The sequence below is a fragment of the Taudactylus pleione genome, unplaced genomic scaffold, assembly GCF_031769625.1.
Source record: "Taudactylus pleione unplaced genomic scaffold, aTauple2 ptg000142l, whole genome shotgun sequence".
NCBI classification, from domain to species: Eukaryota; Metazoa; Chordata; class Amphibia; order Anura; family Myobatrachidae; genus Taudactylus; species Taudactylus pleione.
This window is the reverse complement of record NW_028284544.1, coordinates 4,466,210-4,487,659: the sequence shown is the minus strand read 5'-3', so window position 1 is coordinate 4,487,659 and position 21,450 is coordinate 4,466,210. Positions and strand designations below refer to the sequence as shown.

General features: G+C 45.7%; 1 protein-coding gene across 2 annotated transcripts in view; it reads right to left on the bottom strand.

Moving 5' to 3' along the window:
* The window catches only part of IL20RB (interleukin 20 receptor subunit beta), a 146,107-nt gene that overhangs the window by 41,249 nt on the left and 83,408 nt on the right, over positions 1–21,450 (bottom strand). The window contains exon 7 of one of the 2 annotated variants that reach the window (XM_088473867.1): positions 17,532–17,985. The exons of the other annotated variant lie outside the window; for it this stretch is intronic. Coding sequence (XP_088329993.1) covers positions 17,812–17,985 — 174 coding nt within the window. The 3' untranslated portion in view covers positions 17,532–17,811. Of the gene's footprint in view, positions 1–17,531; positions 17,986–21,450 lie in introns of those variants that run through there. 2 annotated transcript variants of the gene reach the window in all.

Here is a 21,450-nt window from a genome sequence, read left to right as displayed (position 1 = left end):
GACTCAGAGAAGTCGGACAGAACCGAATTTAAGTGTGCCGATTAGTACCGAGTCATGACTCCAATGTTTGTGCCAAAACTCCATCTTCCCATCGCATAACCCAAACCCAAGATGAAGCAGGTTAAACATAATTTTAGAAAAACCTCACGTGAACTGCGCTATACCAGTCTATTCAGATCATATAATGTAACTAATGTAGATATAAAGTGCAATTGAATAAAAAAAACTAAATATTTGTATAGCGTTGCATGGGTCCCAGCATAGTAAAATTATCTTACAATCATAGATTGGTCAAATTCCCAACACAATATGATAGTGGGAGTAAACCGTAATAGTATGAAAGACCGGATGATTCACAGTCTATGACAGCAATGTACACATTAGCAGCAGGAGAGTCAGACTTATCTTACTCGATGGGACGCACAATAGCTCCGGTGATAAATAAAAAATGTGGGGTTTTTATTAGGGGCCTAATTCAACCATGTTTGTAATAAAGTAATCTCCTGTTCACTTAGTTTACGTTTTGACAAATTGAAAATCCCACTATTGTCTCTCCTAATCTTAGATTTCTTCTTTTTCGAAACTCTTTCCTCTGAGGCATCTTCCCTTTCTCTTCTTGGTGTAATGCTGCAAAGTGGTCTGTACCTGTTCTTCCTTATTGGTATATTGTACTGTTGTATTAGTCAAGGGGGATGTAGGATGTTGTTTTGCTATGTTCTTTTTTATATATATATATATATATATATATTAGGGATGTGCAGGCTCGGTTCCGTTGGTTTTTTTTCATCCCTAATATATATATATATATATATATATATATATTAGGGGTGAGCGGGTTCGGATTTCTGAAATCCGAGCCCCCCCGATCCGAGTCCGATCCGAATCAGGCTCGACTTTTCCCGCCTGACTCGGATCTGAAATCGAGGCAAAACGTCATCATCCCGCCTTCCGAGTCTCGCGGGTTTTGGATCCTATATAAGGTACCCGCGTCGGCGCCATTTTCTCACTCGGCTGTGGACAGTGAAGAGGGAGGGTGGGAGTTAGGGCTGTGTAGTGTAGTGTAGTGTAGTGCTGCTGTTGTCCACTACTTCAAAGTCCATAGGGGCTGGCTGTGTTGTGCTGTGCTGCTGTTGTTAATAGGGGCTGTGTCCACTACTTCAAAGTCCATAGGGGCTGGCTGGACTGTGTTGTGCAGTCAGTTCTCCATAGGGGCTGTGTCCACTCCAAAGTCCTGTGCAGTGTCCCAGTCCTAAAGGGGTGCTGTAGTGTTGTCCAGGGGGTGCTCTGTCCATCAGGGGTGCTCCCCCCAAGTGCTAAAAAAATAATATATTTTCTGTGTTTGTGAATTGTGTGCGCAGTAGCCGCACGTGCATCAACAAAGTAGTGCCAAGCGTGCGCCTGTGTCATAAGTAAAGGGCCGGCTGGCTTGACCGTTAAGGGTGCTGTAACCCCCGAAAGTACACTCCAGTCCAAACCAAAAAAAAAATTATTTTCTGTGTTTGTGAATTGTGTGCGCAGTAGCCGCACGTGCATCAACAAAGTAGTGCCAAGCGTGCGCCTGTGTCATAAGTAAAGGGCCGGCTGGCTTGACCATTAAAGGGTGCTGTAACCCCCAAAGTACACTCCAGTCCAAACAAAAAAAAATATTATTTTCTGTGTTTGTGAATTTGTGTGCGCAGTAGCCGCACGTGCATCAACAAAGTAGTGCCAAGCGTGCGCCTGTGTCATAAGTAAAGGGCCGGCTGGCTTGACCGTTAAGGGTGCTGTAACCCCCGAAAGTACACTCCAGTCCAAACCAAAAAAAAAATTATTTTCTGTGTTTGTGAATTGTGTGCGCAGTAGCCGCACGTGCATCAACAAAGTAGTGCCAAGCGTGCGCCTGTGTCATAAGTAAAGGGCCGGCTGGCTTGACCGTTAAGGGTGCTGTAACCCCCAAAAGTACACTCCAGTCCAAACCAAAAAAAAAATTATTTTCTGTGTTTGTGAATTGTGTGCGCAGTAGCCGCACGTGCATCAACAAAGTAGTGCCAAGCGTGCGCCTGTGTCATAAGTAAAGGGCCGGCTGGCTTGACCGTTAAAGGGTGCTGTAACCCCCAAAGTACACTCCAGTCCAAACCAAAAAAAAAATTATTTTCTGTGTTTGTGAATTGTGTGCGCAGTAGCCGCATGTGCATCAACAAAGTAGTGCCAAGCGTGCGCCTGTGTCATAAGTAAAGGGCCGGCTGGCTTGACCGTTAAAGGGTGCTGTAACCCCCAAAGTACACTCCAGTCCAAACCAAAAAAAAAATTATTTTCTGTGTTTGTGAATTGTGTGCGCAGTAGCCGCACGTGCATCAACAAAGTAGTGCCAAGCGTGCGCCTGTGTCATAAGTAAAGGGCCGGCTGGCTAGACCGTTAAAGGGTTCTGTAACCCCCGAAAGTACACTCCAGTCCAAACCCAAAAAAAAATTATTTTCTGTGTTTGTGAATTGTGTGCGCAGTAGCCGCACGTGCATCAACAAAGTAGTGCCAAGCGTGCGCCTGTGTCATAAGTAAAGGGCCAGCTGGCTTGACCGTTAAAGGGTTCTGTAACCCCCAAAGTACACTCCAAACCAAAAAAATATATATTTTCTGTGTTTGTGACTTGTGTGCACTGTGGCTGCACGTGCATCAACAAAGGAGCAGCGCCAAGCGTGCGCCTGTGTCCCATAAGTAAAGAGCCGGCTGGCTCATTTCTTAAAGGGTGGTGTAACCCACAAAGTGCACTACTCTCCAGCAAAAATAAAAAAATATTTTCTGTGTTTGTGTGCGCTTTAGCCGCACGTATATATATCAATATAACATAAATGGAGGACCAAACTTTCTCCGATAAAAATAAAATAGGGAAAGATCAAGAACCACTTCCTCCTAGTGCTGTTGCTGCTGCTGGGAGTTGTTCATCATCCCAGAGAGGAAGTAGGAATATCACTACTTTTACTAAACAATTGACCCTCCAACAGTCCCTAGCGATGAGGATGAAGTACGACAGCAGTCATCCTGAAGCAAAACGTATAACTGAGGCCTTGACTGCTATGTTGGTGTTAGACGTGCGTCCGGTATCCGACATTAGTGCAGTGGGATTTAGACAATTGATGGAGGTAGTGTGTCCTCGGTTCCAAATCCCGTCTAGATTCCACCTGCATCCTCAAAGCAGCAGCGACAAGCGTGCGTCTGTCTGTTAAAGGGTGGTGACACCCTCAAAGTGTGCTACACAAACAATTAAAATATTGTTCTTTTTTTTTCTGTCTTTGTGAATTGTGTGGGCTGTAGCCGCACCTGCATCCTTAAAGCAGCAGCGACAAGCGTGCGTCTGTCTGTTAAAGGGTGGTGACACCCTCACAGTGTGCTACACAAACAATTAAAATATTGTTCTTTTTTTTTCGGTCTTTGTGAAATGTGTGGGCTGTAGCCGCACCTGCATCCTTAAAGCAGCAGCGACAAGCGTGCGTCTGTCTGTTAAAGGGTGGTGTAACTCTCAAAGTGCTCCAAAAAATAAAAAACTATTTTTTTAATGTGTTTGTGACTTGTGTGCGATGTAGCCGCACTTGCATCCTCAAAGCAGCAGTGACAAGCGTGCGTCTGTCTGTTAAAGGGTGGTGACACCCTCAAAGTGTGCTACACAAACAATAAAAATATTCTTCTTCTTTTTTCTGTCTTTGTGAATTGTGTGGGCTGTAGCCGCACCTGCATCCTTAAAGCAGCAGCGACAAGCGTGCGTCTGTCTGTTAAAGGGTGGTGACACCCTCAAAGTGTGCTACACAAACAATTAAAATATTGTTCTTTTTTTTTGGTCTTTGTGAAATGTGTGGGCTGTAGCCGCACCTGCATCCTTAAAGCAGCAGCGACAAGCGTGCGTCTGTCTGTTAAAGGGTGGTGACACCCTCAAAGTGTGCTACACAAACAATAAAAATATTGTTCTTTTTTTTCTGTCTTTGTGAAATGTGTGGGTTGTAGCCGCACCTGCATCCTTAAAGCAGCAGCGACAAGCGTGCGTCTGTCTGTTAAAGGGTGGTGACACCCTCAAAGTGTGCTACACAAACAATAAAAATATTCTTCTTCTTTTTTCTGTCTATGTGAATTGTGTGGGCTGTAGCCGCACCTGCATCCTTAAAGCAGCAGCGACAAGCGTGCGTCTGTCTGTTAAAGGGTGGTGACACCTCAAAGTGTTCTACACAAACAATTAAAATATTGTTCTTTTTTTTTTGGTCTTTGTGAAATGTGTGGGCTGTAGCCGCACCTGCATCCTTAAAGCAGCAGCGACAAGCGTGCGTCTGTCTGTTAAAGGGTGGTGTAACTCTCAAAGTGCTCCAAAAAATAAAAAACTATTTTTTTATTGTGTTTGTGACTTGTGTGCGATGTAGCAGCACTTGCATCCTCAAAGCAGCAGCGACAAGCGTGCGTCTGTCTGTTAAAGGGTGGTGACACCCTCAAAGTGTGCTACACAAACAATAAAAATATTCTTCTTTTTTCTGTCTTTGTGAATTGTGTGGGCTGTAGCCGCACCTGCATCCTTAAAGCAGCAGCGACAAGCGTGCGTCTGTCTGTTAAAGGGTGGTGACACCCTCAAAGTGTGCTACACAAACAATTAAAATATTGTTCTTTTTTTTTCGGTCTTTGTGAAATGTGTGGGCTGTAGCCGCACCTGCATCCTTAAAGCAGCAGCGACAAGCGTGCGTCTGTCTGTTAAAGGGTGGTGACACCCTCAAAGTGTGCTACACAAACAATAATACCTGTACTGGCAGGAAAAAGAAGCAATTTGGAGGTCCCTGTACAAACTGGCTCTATTTTACCTGAGTTGCCCCCCCTCCAGTGTGTACTCCGAAAGAGTGTTTAGTGCAGCCGGGAACCTGGTCAGCGAAAGGCGTAGGAGGTTGCTTCCACAAAATGTGGAGAAGATGATGTTCATAAAATGAATTATCAACTCTTCCAGGGAGACCAGCCTCCAGAACGTACAGAGGGACCTGTGGTTCCAGCAGGGACGAATTAATACTCTGTGAGGATGAGGATGTACACACTGAAGAGGGTGAGGAATCGGTGGATGAGGAGGATGAGGATGACATCTTGCCTCCGTAGAGCCAGTTTGTGCAGGGACAGATAAATTGCCAGCTTGTTTTGTGGGGGCCCAAACGAACCAATCATTTCAGCCACAGTTGTGTGGCAGACCCTGACGCTGAAATGATTGGTTTGTTAAAGTGTGCATGTCCTGTTTATACAACATAAGGGTGGGTGGGAGGGCCCAAGGACAATTCCATCTTGCACCTCTTTTTTTTCTTTGCATTATGTACAGTTTGGGGCCTAGTTTTTCAATGCCATCCTGTCTGCCACTGCAGTTTCACGCCTAGATGGGTCACGTGTTTGTGCCGCCCACTCGTGTCGCTTAGCATAGTCATCCAGCTACCTCGGTGCAACCTTTTGGACATAAAAACACTATTGTGAGGTGTGAGGTATTCAGAATAGACTGGAAATGAGTGGAAATTAAGGTTATTGAGGTTAATAATAGCATAGGAGCAGAAAAACCTACAAATTCTGTGATTTTAGCTGTTTTTATGCTTTTTTTCAAAAAAATACAGATCCAAAACACAAAACCCAGAACCCAAAACACGGAAGGGTGGTTTTGGCAAAACCAATCCAGATCCAAAACACGAAGAAAGATCCAGATCCAAAACCAAAACACGAAAAGTGGCCGGTGCACACCCCTAATATATATATATATATATATATATATATATATATATATGTAGTACCTGTAGTGTTCAGCGTACGTGCACCAAAAAAGGGGATGTGACCTCGGGAAAGGGGTCTTTTATCACTATTTGGAGCGTGCCTGGCACTAACGAACATGCCGGGCTGTCCCAAGCTCTCCTACCTCAGTGAATAGAAGCCGGGCGCATGCACACAGCATCCATTCACCAGCGGTAACTGCTGCACCGCTATTATCGAAATTGGGCAGGGTGCGGTGTCCCGCTAAAACAGCTTAAGCTCCGCCCCCATATTAAGCCTCACCTCCCAGCGCTGCCGTAATAAAGATCCAGGTTGCCAACGTCCTGGTGGTGGAGTGCGGCAGCTGCAGCCATCTTATGCTAGTGCCGCTGGACAGGAGGAGGGAGATCCGGTGGTACCCTGGAGTTCAAGGGGGTGGTGCATGGCGGCAGCCATAAGCCACAAGTTATATGTACAAGAGAAATGCCACTGTAAGACAGTAAGGGTCTCCCTGCAAGAAGCCCCTAGTCAATAAGGGGCCTTGGACAGAGAAGCCCCTGGGTACAGACTAGAGGGGGAGCTGCCTCTCCAACAGAGCTGCAGGGGAACTGCAGATAAATGGCAGCCCCAATGAGATTGAGCACCCTCATAAGAAGAGAATTGGGGAGTGCTGCAGAGGTAGCAGCTGGAGCCAGAGTGCCCTGTGGAGCAATACTTGCCGACTATTGTTTTTCTCCTACTGGGAGAAGTCCGGGGAGGAGAAGCAGCTGGGTGGCTATGGGGGAGGGACATGATAGTCCGTGTCATTAAGCCCCACCCTCTCATGGTAAATTGCTGCAATTCGCGTAGATTTAAATAGGGGGCAGAGCCAAATGACGCCATTCTTGCAGAATGGCATCATTAAGCCCTGCACGGGGACCCACGATCGTTGTGGAAATTCTCCCCATGCTGCCCACTAAACTAGGAATTGGGCAGGAATGCAAGAGAAATGCCTACTCTACCGTGGGTGCAGGGGTTTGCCCAAAAAATCTGGAGCCTTCTGTCACTTCTGGGAGAGTAGGCATGGATGGTGTGGAGAGAGGAAGTCCCTGCAGGGGATCTGAGGGGAAGTGCTGCCTGGTGCCACAGTGGAAGATGAGATACGCTTACTGTGCTGGAGTGTAAATAAAGTTTTCCTGTTCTTGCATCATGAAACGGTCTGGCGCCAAACATTTCTTTATTGCACTGCACCTGTTGTCCACGTGTGTTCCCTCCATCAGGTACTTTGTGCTTAGCACCTGTAAATTCGGGAACCCTGCTGGTCATGGACGCCATATGTAATTCTGACCACCAGCTGCCCGGAAGGGGTCTAATGACAGTCGTCAAGATCCCGACGCCTGTCATTTTACCTACGCCGGGAGCCCGACGCCCGGCATACCAATCGAAGGTAAGCCGGGCGCGGACAGACGAGGGGGGGAAGGGTTAGGTTAGGGGCTCCCAGGGGGGGACTTGGGGTTAGGCATCCCCCTGGGAGGGTTAGGGTTAGGCTAGGGAAAGGGGGGGTTAGGGTTGGGCACCTCCAGGGGAAGTTAGGGTTAGGCACCTCCCCGGGAGCCTTAGGTTTAGGCTGCGGTGAAGGGGGGGTTAGGTTTAGGCACTTACTGGGTGGCTTAGGTTTCTTGGGTGGGAGGTTTGGGTTAGGCACCCCTAAGGTAGGGTTAGGGTTAGGTTAGTAATAGTAGAAATACTTACCTGTCGGGATCTTAAAAGCCGGTCTTCCAGCATCGGGATTTGAACCGCCGTATTTCATACCGATCCCTCCAAAGAAACAATTTTATTATCTTAGTTAGAGGTTATCAGTGCCAACTGGTTTTGTTTTGTGTTTGTAAACCCAATTTCCCCATAATTCTCTGTGCTTGCATTTTTTTTATCACATATTCGTGAGGATGCTTTATCTGCAATTTGACACTTGCACATATAGGCAAAGGATCGCTGTCAGTTGATCTTAATTAGTATAATAGGATTTTAGTATTTGTAAGTGTAACACCCCCCAGAAAAAACAAAACATATTTCCATCATGCTTAATAAAAGAAAAAGAATCTTGGTCTACTTATTGCCACAATTCTGGAATCTTGTTGGCTCCGGTGAGGAACTTTAGGGCTGGTCTCCTTATCAGAGAGTGAATGAAGCTGGTCGTTTTTAGGGGACTCCTCCTTATACAGATCTGCTACTGCAAGAATGGGTGTAGAAGGTATGTGCAGCTGGGGTGAGAGGTCAACTAAGAGACCTGGTGGCAGATGTCCATCACAGGTTGTAGCTGGCAACTGGAGACAGATGGCGCCTTTGCAGACTGAAGCACACAGCTGGAGACCTATAGCCTTTGGCTGGTGAGGGACGCACTTTCACAATGTGGGGTTGAGGATGGGAAATTTGTTGTGTTAAGCACAATGGAACGGTGATTGTACAAATAATGCAAATGAGGCAGAAAAGGGGGACATGTAAATTTAATTCTAGTATTCTGATACAGACACAGTGCTGACAATTAGACAATTTCAGGTGGAGTCCTTTTGAAGGATCCTTTAAAATAGTATAATAATAGGATACCACTATACCCCCTATTGAATGTGTTCTGGAGAGATGCCAGATGATTCTTTTAGGGAATCCCTTTAGGTATAGCAAAAGAGCAATATTATTCTCAGAGCTGTGGTCTTTGGGCCTGATTCAGCAAGGATCGCAATTGCAAAGCTTTGCAAATGTGATCCTTGCAATAATGCAAATGCAGCAGGAGGTGTATGACACCCCTGTTGTATTTGCGATCCCAGCACTGCAACGGAGGTTGGAGGCTGGGATCACCATCGCGAACATCGGTGCGTCTTAGCAGGATCCACACTCACAGAATGGGTCCTGCGCACGCGCAAATTCCCGATAATCTGGAATCTGCGTGCGCTGCTGAATCAGACCCTATGATTCTACAGGTGTGTATATGTACACAGCAATGTTCAGACACAGCGTCCCATACTAATTTAGTGTATTACCGGTAATTGTTGAAAACACTCAACCCTTTTCATGGGAGAGGAGCCGGCTCCAACAGTGCTTGTGCAGCTGCAGCTGCCTTATCTCCTACCAGCTGGCTCGGTTTGGTCTTTGTAGCTCTATGATCCTGCAACCTTGGAGGTTTCTCTGTAAGCAGCTGGTGTGTGTGGACAAGGTGCTCGTCTCACCGGCCAGAGAGATAGTCGGTTAGATAGAGATAGTCGGTTAGATAGAGATAGTCGGTTGCGAGCTGAGCGCTCGCAACCGACTTGATGTTTTGGTCCTGCACACGTGCAGCGGCTGCACTGCGCGCGCGCAAGCCCCAGAGCGAGAGAGAAACTCTCTCGCTCTGGAGCTCACTACAAAAGGGGCGGCTGTCAATGTTGATCGACAGCTCGCCCCGTTTTGTTGGCAGGGCGGGGTGGTGGTTACACAAACGCAGGCGTTCCTGATGGAACGCTTGCTGTTTGGGGGTGGCCCCACTGACATCGGCAGTGATGTCAGTGGGGAGCTTCCTGCTTGATCAGAGCAGGAAGCTCATTGGGGGTTGCGGTTGCAGAGACCCAACCTTAGGGTCTCGTCGCAAGCCCCAATGGTCGCGAGGGTCTTGACAGCTTAGCTAGCGACCAGGAGACCGCACTAAAAAAAAAGAAGCGGCCGCCCTCATTCAGAGAGAGCGATCGCTTCTTGCGACCGCCTCTGAATGAGGGCCAGAGTCTTCTCCCATGTAGTGTGGAAATGAGGACGGGGTGGTGGATCCCGATCTTTTTTGTCAGAGCAAGGGACCCACCAAGCCAATCCTCACTTTCTACAAACACTTAACAACCCACTGGAAAAAGACCAGGCAGTTTATCTAGAAAGTTGCTAAAGTTATATTTTTTGTATCAGGGGTGTTTTAAGAGAGGAGGGGGCCCGTGTGCAGCCTCCGTTTGGGCACCCTCTTCTCTGTCGGCGGCTCAGTGGCACTAAGCGCTGTAGATTCTGGCTTCACGCCAGAATCTACTGCGCATGTGTGGATCTCCGGGAAAATGGCACCCGCACGTACTTTCACGAGGACATATTTTCTGCGCATGCGCAGATCACTGGGAAAATGGCCATTTCCCCAGTGAGTGTTTGCTGATCTGCAGTGCCGATCCGGCGCTGTGGAGCAGCATTTCGGGAAGCGGCGGAGAGGTAAGTATAATTACTTATGGCCCAGGTGCAGGGGCCCGTGTGCACCGCACACCTTGCACCCATTATAAAAACGCCTATGGTTTGTATGTAGCCTATAAAATCTCAGTGTGCCTGGAAAGCTGCAAAACTTTGGAGTACTACCCTGATATTTTCTTTTTGTGGATTGCAAAGTATCAGTCCCCCCATTCCCTATCTCACTGTGCGGTAGATGTACTAAGCCTTGGAAAGAGAAAAATGGAGAGAGATAAAGTACAAACCACTCAGCTCCTAACTGACATTTTTCAAACACAGCCTGTGAACAGACAGGAGCTGATTGGTTGGTACTTTATCTCCATCCACTTTGTTTCTCCAAGGTTTAGTACATCTGTGTGTATAAATAATAACATACTGTTTCCCTGTTGTAATCTAATTGTGAAATCAGACAATTATATTCAGTGATGGATCAGTCTATGGGTCAAGATGATCATCGTAGTACTAGCAGCACTGGCACTAGTAGTACTTCTACTAATGGAAACCAAGTTCACGTGGGAAGAAGAACGTTTAAGTGAGGCCATTCCAAATCACATAAATCTTCCTCAATGTCAAAGAAACATCAGCTCGTAGTGATGTGACTGGCAGTGGGAATGTCACTCATGATGAATGTCATAATTTGGCCAAAAGGAGGAAAATAGTTAACATTCCATACACCCATTGTGGCAAAGAAAGGCTCAAACCATGGCCACATTTGCTAGACATGGTACTAGAAATGAGCCCAAGTCAAGTGTGAGTGGCCAACACAGTAATACATCTTCTGCAATTTCCCAAGCACTAGCTCCTCTCTCTAAGGGGTGAATTTACTAAGATTAATTTTGGTCTCGATTCGTCCCATTTTAAAACACCCCCCCCCAAAAGCATAACCAGCCCCGGACTGGTCAGCCAGTCCTGGTGCCTAAAATTATGGGGTAAAAAAACATGTAGGGTTCCCCCGTAATTTAGGAACCAGCACCTGGCTGCAGGACCAGTCCTGGTTTTAAATATAGGGTGAAAAAAAAATGCATATGCATAGGGGTCCACCCTATATTTAAAACCAGCACCAGACCCAAACCGACCAGAGTGTAATGCCACAGCCAGGAGACCATATCACCGGGTCTCCAGGGCCAAAGCATTAACACCCCAAGCTGGTCAGCCCAAGCTGGGGATCTTAGGAGGTGGGGACCCCCCAAGAAGGGGTCCCCCCTCTCCTGAAACCCAAGGCTTACGCTGAAGCCAGAGCTCTTCCCCGCACCCCTGGGATGTGGGTACGGGAGTAATAATGTGGTATATAGTAAAAAACTATAGTAATTTACAGTGGAACTACAAGTGCCAGCATGCCTGCCCTTTGGCACTTGTGGAACTACAAGTGCCAGCAGGCAGCCAGCATCCGTACCCCCACTGTAAACTAAATAGTTAAAAAAACACAGTACACACACCATCTAAAGCACAACTTTATTACATACCTACCTACCTCACTCACACATACTTACCTGCTGCCAGCTGTTCACGTCCCTTTTCCATGTAGAATCCAATGGTAGTACCTGGAATAAAGATCCTATACTTGCACACTTGCAGAATGCAGTGGCAAACGCAGGATCTTGAAAAGGGGGTTTCCAAACTCTTGGTTACTGGACCAATTAAACATCTAGCTACGTTTAATAAATAGATAGATACCAGTCATCTGGCATCACTTATAATAAATATTATAGCAGCATGGTTTCACAAAGATAATCAGTTGATAGAGATATCTCTCTCTGGGTCTCATTCAGACCCGCTCGCGGGCGCAGGACGCTCGCAAGCAGGTCGATGTTACCCCAATGCGCATGCGCACGACGGAGGCAGCTCCGTCGTGCGCATGCGCGAGACCAGGACAGCGACAGCCAAGCTGTCGCTCCGGGTCTCGCACCAAAGGGGGCGCACTATCGATGGTTACTGAGCTGGTCAGAGCGTCCGTCACTGAATCAGGACCTCTATTCCCAACTCTGATTCAGGCCCTGAATCACTAGATGGCTGGGGATAGAATCGGAGAAGCTCGGATATGACACTTGATACTGGCCAAATCATTTAAAAAATATAAAATTACAATGATAATTGTTTAAATGACTCTGGGCCTGATTCAGCACGGATCGCAATAGCGTAATCGCACGCAATGCAGCTGCAAAAATATACTAATGTCTGCCACCGCTCAGCCAGCATAGAGACAGCCATACTAACTGTCTATAATCATAGTTCTCTTGCCTAGCCTCACATCCTTTATCTGCTTACAGTCTACTTTATTATTCAAATTCTGCATGCATTATACCCCCACTTTTATTCAGCTCAATAACAAGCTTGTGTTAATGTGCATACATATTTACCATCACTGTTCTTTCACTTGCATTTCTGCAAATCTCCTGCACTTTCTCTTTCATTCATATATCATTTATATTTCCAATTTTCATCCCTCTAGTTTACTTATATACACCATGACAAGGTTTTTTTCAACTCCCTCCTTCACTCCCTCTGTTCTGCCCCCTGCTTCCACCTTTATCCTTTCTCCCTTGTCTCCTCCTCTCCTTCTCCCCCCTCCTCTCCCATTTCTCCACTTTCATCCTGTTCTACCCCCCCTTTGTCCTACTACCCCACCACTAATCCCTCCTCCTACACTCCTCTCCCTGTCACTTCATCCTACTGCCATCCACATCTCCTTCCCTGCCCACCTCCTACAGGTTCCCTTTCTAGCTCAGGTGCCCGCACCATTGCTACACTCTATTCATATCGGCCCCCCAAATTAATATCACCTCCACACTACAGAAACCCTGATAATCGTATTCACATCTCCCCCACGCACGCTATCCCTCTATCCTGTGCCCTCTGGAATGCCAGGTCAGTCGGTAATAAACTGGTCCCCAGCCATGACCTTTTCATCTCCAACTCCCTACATTTCCTATCCATTACTGAAACCTGGATTTCACCCTCTGACACCACTTTTCCTGCTGCTCTCTCCTCTGGGGGCCTCATCATCTCCAACACCTCCCGGCCTGGGGGTCGCGTTGGGGTCCTTCTATCCGCCAGTTAATACCCTCTGAACCATCTCTTACATTCCCCACATTTGAAGTTCATGCTAACCAACCAGTACACCTCAGAGTAGCTGTCATTTACCGTCCCCCCTGGCCCTCAAATTCCTTGACAACTTTGCTTCCTGGCTCCTTCACTTTCTCTCCTCAGATCTTCCCTCCATTATCCTAGATGATTTTAATAATCCAATTAACATTCCCACAGAATTCTCTGCCTCAAAACTCCTTACCCTCACCTCTTCATTTGGCCTCTCCCAATGGACCTAATCACCCTCCCATGTAAGTGGGCACTCACTTGACCTGGTCTTTACTCACCATTGTGATATTTCTGCAATTCCCCCTCTCTGACCATCACCTTCTCTCTTTTAACTTATCCCTCTCTCCTTCACCTCTTAAGGCCACCATTACTAAGCGTAACATTGAGGCTATTGACACTGTTGCTTTTTCCTCCCTGCTGGACTCACTTCTTTCCCCTATATGTTCTCTCTCCTGTCCTGAACAAGCCACTTCCCTGTACAATGCCTCCCTTACTTCTGCTCTTGACTCTGTTGCTCCGGCAATGACTACTCACCCTCACAGATCCACACCACAACCCTGGCATTCCAAATACACCAGATACCTGCAAAAGTATTCCCGAATTGCCGAGCGTCAGTGGAGGATATCATGCTCTAATGGTGCATACACACGGTCAGATCAGACAATGAACAGATATCATTGTCTGATCATCCTCCATGTGCTGAATGATCGTTATCCAAAGGCGTGCACAACCTATGGAAAGCATACATATTGGCTCCCACATAAAAAAACACACACACACATTGGCCTCCACAGGAATAAAACACACATACATAGGCCCTATAGGAATAAAACACACATACATTTGCCCCTACAGAAAAAAAAATATATATATTGCTGGTCCCCAAAGAAAAAAAAACCCACATTGCTCCCCCCAAAAAAACAAATTACACACAAAATATAAATTTACATTTTTCTGCCCCTACCTGTCCCTCATTGGCAGAGCTGTCAGCAGAGTGCAGCACGCAGGCAGACTGGCTGGCTGGTGGCCGAGGGTTGGCTGGGGGTGCTGGTGGCTGTGGGCTGGCTGGGGGTGCTGGTGGCCGCGGGGCTGGTTGTGCTCGTGGGTTGGCTGCCTGTGCTGGTGGCCGCGGGGCTGGCTGGCTGACTGGGGGTGCTGGTGGCCTTCATGCAGGGCATCTCTAGGGGCCGCGGAGTTGGTGGGCAGGCGGGCTGACTGACTAGAAACGCGGCGTGCATGACCTGTGATGTCATGCCGCCGCGTCTGCATAGGTGATGGCCCCGGCACACCTGAGATTCCCAGAAGAGCTCAGCGCTGCCAGGGCCACAGTACAGCAGATCTGACCGGTGGATCTGACCGCGCGGCACATTAAACAACCGCTGAAAAACGCTATTATAGGGGGTTAAAAAAGGACGATTTAAGTGATCAATGAGAAACTATATTGTTAGGGTTTAAATCGTCCTTTTTATCTGACCCTGTGTATGCACCATAAGGCAGACTTCCAGCATTTCAAATGTATTCTCTCATCCTACAGTGCTGCCCTGTCCCTCTCCAAACAATCATATTTCAAGAACACCATTTCCTTCCAGTCCTCAAACCCCCGGTATCTCTTTGCCACTTTCAACTCCCTCCTCTGCCCTTCCCTTCCTCGCTCTCTGCCCATGACTTCTCACCCACTGTTCACTGCAGTGTTTCCCTGCACACAGTGGGAAGTACAGTAGCATTCAACTGCAGCTCACCCACAGGTATCTTATTTCAATCTTTATGAAGTTCACATAAGTATCTTCTATTCAGGGTACTCTCATTAGATGCTATCACCGTGGTTTGATTCTCCACTGTTAACATCAGGATCTCCAGTGGAAGATTAATCTAAAAGCTGATACTTATTACACTCATTAACCTTTTAGGTGGACTACCAAGATACGCTCACTCTACTATCCACTACAATTGAGCATATAGCAAGCAGCAGCTGTCTGGTAGTCACATTGTTTGAGGGTCCTTCTTCCTTACTGCACTGTCACCTGACTTGATCTAAGGGTACCGCTGCTATTTTGCACTTTCATTTATGTATTCTTTGATTAAATTCATTTTTTGAAGAATTCGCAACTAATACTGTCATTAAGTACATTTGTGGACACATGGGGCCGAATTCAATTCAGTGCGATGTTGAACAGCAGCGGGAGAGTGCTCCCAAAGCTATTCAATACACTGCGCTGTTTGGACGGCTAAAGGATTTCTTCTCGCACCTTTAGTTGGAGAATGCCGGTTACCACACCTTAACACCCAGGTTACGTCGCGAGAACCGGCATTCTCAGAATTACCTGCTTCCCGACCAGGCAAACAGGGCATTGAATTGAATAGCTGCAGGAGCTCCCTCCCATGGCAATTCAACATCAACATCGCTCTGAATTGAACTTGGCCCATGGATTGTTATGTAGTTATTATTTGACTTTATTAACACAGAAATATGTGAATACCATATAAATATATGTATATATATATATATACACACATACAGTCTTATTCATGTTGGTTTGATACCTTTGTTGCTCTTTTATCCACAATTGTCTCTATTGGTTGACCTTAGTGCTGTTATTTACCTTCGGAATTCAGATTAGAAAATATTACTTTCACATTATCCTTAGGCTTGGTTGCCGGAATATTTGTTATCCTATGTTATATGTACCCCCTCATATTTCGCCTCTATGTTAACATTTTTCCTTCTCGTCCTTCTTACCTCTGTTTTGTTTTGTCTTATTGTATTATTTCATACTTAGTATTTATAAATGGATATATACAGCTATCTGAATATAGTCACTCTATGGCTTTTTAATGCATATTAATAGTTACTTTTTAAGACAGACGCAGAGTGCCCCTAACCTGAGATTCTCTTTCCTCTACCATTATTTTTCTGCTCTAATCATACTCCTCCAACCCAAGAAATGATCCCATAACAGGTTTATGCACTTACATGTGAAATGGAGAATTTTGTTATTTACTTTGTGACAGGGTCAGCAGAATTCCAGATGAGGTAAATGTGGAATGTCCAGATCTCCCAGGTTTGGCAGAGCAAAGGCATTACGAATGTGTACTGTCCAGTTCAGGTGTTGCCTCAATCAGGATCTGGAAGGAAGCTGATTACAGACACCTGTGTGAGGCTGGTTTAAGAACTGCAGAGACACTGGGGAAATGAGCCTGAGGGTGAAATAGTCGCCCAGCTAATAGGCCCGGGGGTGACTAGTGTTAAGGCTCCTGGACCTGTGAGTCCACTGAAGAAATATTGCTGTTTTGAAGACTGTGTTACATCTTGCCTGTGAAACTGCCATATCCTGTGTACCTGCCTGTGGGGAGCAATAAAGCTACTCATGGATTTTACCCGGTCTATGTGATTCTTGTCACAACTTTCTACCAAGGGACTCCAGTGCACAGTGGCTATTCCCCCCCCCCCCCCCCCACCCTTTTCCTCATACCTCTTGGATTGAAAGGTTGATTTTCTTCCCATAACCCATCTCCCCTTCCCCTCTCGGCTCGCTTCAATCCCCCCATTCCTGATTCACCATTCTTCTCCTCCTTCGTCTCTCTTTTTCTCTCCCTCCTCTATTTTCCCCTCTGCTCCTTCCTAGTTTTCTTCTTCATAACTCTCTCACCCTACTCATGACTTGCCCCTTTTATTCCTTCAGCTTTGCACTGCTCTCTACATCTCCCTCACCCCCTTTGTTAGGGGTTAATCATTTTGTTTATGCAGGGTTACTGTCATCCTTAATACTGTATTTGTTACATCACTTGGTACCATTTTCTGATGGTACCCGTATTTTCATGTTATATTTTCATTTTCCATTGGTTACTACTTAAGCTGCATACACACACAACGATTTTTTGAATGATTATCGTTAAACGATATTGTTTAACGATCGTTTGAAAAAATCATTCACTTTGAGTCGAACGATAATCATTCATGCGCGTTCACGTTTGTAGTTCAGTCAGACTTGTCAACTGAACGATTTTCATTAAGGGAATATGCAAAAATCGTTTGTAGTTCAAAAAAATCGTTCATTACACTTTAAAAAATCTGACAGATAATCTGACAGAAAATCGTTCATAAAATCTTTGGTAACAAAATCGGTGTGTGTGTGTGTGTGTGTGTGTGTAGCTTTAAGCTGCATACACACACAAGGATTTTTGTTACCAACGATTTTATGACTGATTTTCTTTTTTCTGTCAGATTATCTGTCAGATTTTTTTAAAGTGTAATTAACGATTATTTTTGAACTACAAACTATTTTTGCATATTCCCTTAATGAAAATCGATTAGTTGGTCAGTCTGACTGAACTACAAACGTGAATGCGCATGAACGATAATCGTTCATCGTTTTAACTCAAAGTGAACAATTTTTACAAAGTTTGAACGATAAATGATATCGTTAACGATCGTTCAAAAAATTGTTGTGTGTATGCACCTTAATTATTGTATCTTGTAAACCTAATAAAATTATATGGTTATTAAATGAAACCTACAAATTACATAATTTTACCTGTTTTTGACCATTTTTAATGAAATCCAAAGTCAAAGCAAGGAATTTTGGGCAAAGCCAAAACACGAAAATGGTTTCAGAGCCAAAACACAGGGGGTCCGCTCACACCTCTAATATAAATGCAGTTTATCTCCATCTATTGTAGCTTATTTGTTGTTTTATAAATACATTTTCCTCCAACAATCTTTTCATTTGGAGTCGTATTCTCTGAGTTATCTTTCCTTCTTTATCATTTATGAATAGAGTGTGTGGTCCTGAAGGCTTCTGCTTATCACAGATGTGATTTATCCTGTATTGGATAATATGTCATTTGGCTTTTGACCGTTACAGAATATCTGGTCTCCGGGGAGAAAATAAGTTCATGAAGTTCAGTGTTGTTGGTTTGTTCACATTTCTCCTGTCCTGAATAAATGATATTGTCCTTTTTCTGAGCTTTGGGTTCTTTCTGGAGACAGAAGCATTGATCACGTTACACCATCTGATCGGACTGTATAAGGCTTTATACGTTCTGCACACATACAAAAGTCACAAAATGATCCTCATTCGCTGCGGAGTCCCTTTTGGCACTTTTTAGGCTGTCACATTCCAACATCAATAATTAGTCAATGTCATTTTACTCAGAATGTTTTTAATTTCCTGAATATATAATTAGTTTGGAAACCAACCCAAAAAGGAGGGGGGAGATAGAGAACTTTGAATGTTCTTTCACTTATTTTCTGTCTATTAAAAAGTCCTACAATGGTTATCCCGAAAGGGGTGGGGCTTAAGAAATGTCACAGGTGGGACATGATGATGTCATAAAGTCCCGCCCCTCCCAGGTCAGAGTCAGAGCAACTATAAGGGGGAAAAAAAACTTCTTGCTGGAAAATTCCACATCATATCCAAACAGTTGTTTAATTACTAATGTTATGGGGGCAGATTACCATAGACTTCAATTAAAAAAAAGTTTTGACAGGATGTAGTCAGTATCCCGGCACACGCAATGCTGGCAGTCAGAATCCCAGCTCCAGAATCCTGACAGTGAATGTTAGGGTTAGGCAATAGGGCAGAGCCGGCCCTAGGCATAGACAAACTAAGCAAATGCCTAGGGGCATCCAAGCCCGCCTAGGATTGGTGGAAGTTTGGTGCAGGCACGGCTTGGGCACCTGCTGCCAGCTGGGCAGAGACTCTGGCAGCTGCTACTGTCAGGTGAGCTCTGATTGGACCGGGCAGCAGCGGAACAGCCAGCAACAGTTTGCATGGGCAGGGCACCTGGACGGCGGCTAGTGGTTAGCGCTGGGGGGCCGGCTCTGGGGCGTCACACAATCAGAATGAGCTTCTGCGTCTGGGCAGAGACTCATTCAGGACTATAAGTAAATGGTCGTGGGAGGACTGCTGCACCATGGGTCTTTGCAGAGCTCAGAGTAGTTAGTCACACCTCATGGCTCTGGGGTCAACCTCCAGCAATCACCATATATAGCTGCAGCCTGCCAGCCTGAGACTCGAAAAGCGGGTCCACATCCCGCGGCTTGCTGTACCTTGAGTTGGACGGCTCTGCAGGCTACGCTCAAATAAAGTAAGTTTGGAACTAGGAGAGAGCTGGGGTGCTGTGGTGCTCACTGCTGGAAGAGGGGTGCTCTGCTGTGATAGGGGTGGTGGGTGAGGGTGGGGACTGACACTGTGCTGGGATAGGGAGGTGCTGTGCTAGGTATGGGTCCTTTTCATGAGGCCACGCCCCCTTTCAGAATCACACGGCGAGGGAGGCACCACCCAAAACCTTGCCTAGGGCACTAAATTGGCTAGGGGGAGGGTTAGGATTAGACTACAGGAAGGGAGGGTTAGGGATAGGCTGCGGGAGGGAGGTGATTATGCTGAGGGGGAAGGTTAAGGTTAAGCTGCAGGAGGGATGAGTTAGGGGATGGGTTAGAATACTTACCTGCATGCGCCGGGATTTCCACCATCAGGATTCTGCTGCCGGCATTATCAGCATACCCAACCCGTTTTTGCAGTAACTATTTTGCCACTGGCCCTAAAGGGATATCTTTAATGCTGTTGTGTGACCAGAAATTTTGCTTTGTACTCATTCATTTCAATAGGAACAAAAACATAGCTAAAACAAAAAGGTTTCATGTCCCAGATAACACTGTTTGCACAACTCTCTCCCTCCTATGTAGGTGATATCCACCACAGCTATCAATTAGCACTGTTCACATGACACGTATGAGTATGCAACCAATGTAGTTTTTAAAGAATCATTTAAATACATTCTGTTGCTTCCTCTTCTTGTCAGTTCAATAGCTGTTTGTTTCCCATGTCCTTTGCAGGTACCTTCGATGTTTGTCCTTGCCAACCCCTACATGTGAGTTCATTGGGCAGTCCAATCACCCAAGAAAGAAGTTAACACGGACTGCCATACGCAATGTTGCGGGCATGGTATTGATTGCCAAAGTCATCAGAGTCTGAGAGTGGGGGCACAGAGGAATGTAAGCTCTGTCGAGCCCTCTACCCTCTTGTGCTTCTCCCTACTGTATTTTCATTTCTATCTTACTCCCCACTAGGGCAACTAACACTTGGCTGCTTATGTGGGTGTACAGGTCGCTAATATAGCAATGTTTATTATCCATATCCAGCTTTATATTGTATTATATTGTAAGTCGCTGATTACTTATTTGTTTATGTATTTTGTAAGGCGCTGCGGAACACTTGTGGCACCATTTAAATAAACGATGATGATAATAATAGGACTGACTACTAACAGATAAATATTTGATCTCTGTAGTGCAAGTGGGAAATAAAAGGGACGAGGACACTGCACTATAACATTGTTATAATAATGCAGGGCAGCTTTGGGATATCTCTTTTTGCCTTAGTCTCCTCTTCTCCATACTTTTTGGGGCTAGCCGATAAAGAGGTGACCAAAATACATGTGGTAACAAATTATGGGGTCTATTTAGTTAAAACTCTGCTATGTCGTTGAAAATTATCAGGTTTTTATTCCTACCGCCATAATTATATAATAAAAAGGACCCGTCACAGCGAGGAGAAAACCGCCCTGCGTTTGCCATCTTATGCAAAAATAAAAAAAACTGCAACATATGCTTTTAGCCCAGTGCACCTATCCGTACATGCATAGAACAGGTCCGAGGGTCCAGCGAAAGTGGTGCATTCTGGGGGGAAAAAAAGCAGTAAGAGAACTGTCTCTTCCCTGCTTTTCTCCAGTACAAGCAGACATAATGCCGTTCAGATATGTTGTTATGCTTTGCACAAATTCTTTGTTTCTCTCCCCATTGCCACCTGTGGGAGCTGCAGGAATCTGACAACAAAAGACCAGGAGGTTCTGTATACTTTTCACTACACCAAATATGGAAAAAATTACATTGTAGGCTTTTTCCAGCTGAAAATAAAAGCTGTTTTTTTTTGTTTATGAAATCGGCAGGTTTTTGCATAAAGTACATGCATAGATCAGGGCTGGATTAAGGCATGGGGGGCCCCCTCTAAGCCACACAGAGCCTACAAACCCACCCCCTCCCCTCCCCCAAAAGCCCTACACTAAGCCATATACATATATAACATACACTCACATTTTCAGTATACACACACCAACACATATATACACATTATCACATACACACCAATACATATATACACATTAACACATACACACTAGTCATACATGCCTACTCTCCCGATTTGGTTGTGCCGTCCCGGTCATGCCCCCTTTTGCCGGCCCCGCCCCCCTGTAAGCTGACCTGGCTGCCTGCCTCCCGGAAAAGGCTAAAAGGATATCGGCAAGTATGACACTAGTACATATATACACATTAACACATATACACCATAACTAGGGGTGAGCGGGTTCGGATTTCTGAAATCCGAGCCCCCCCTGATCCGAGTCAGGCTCGACTTTTCCCGCCTGACTCGGATCTGAAATCGA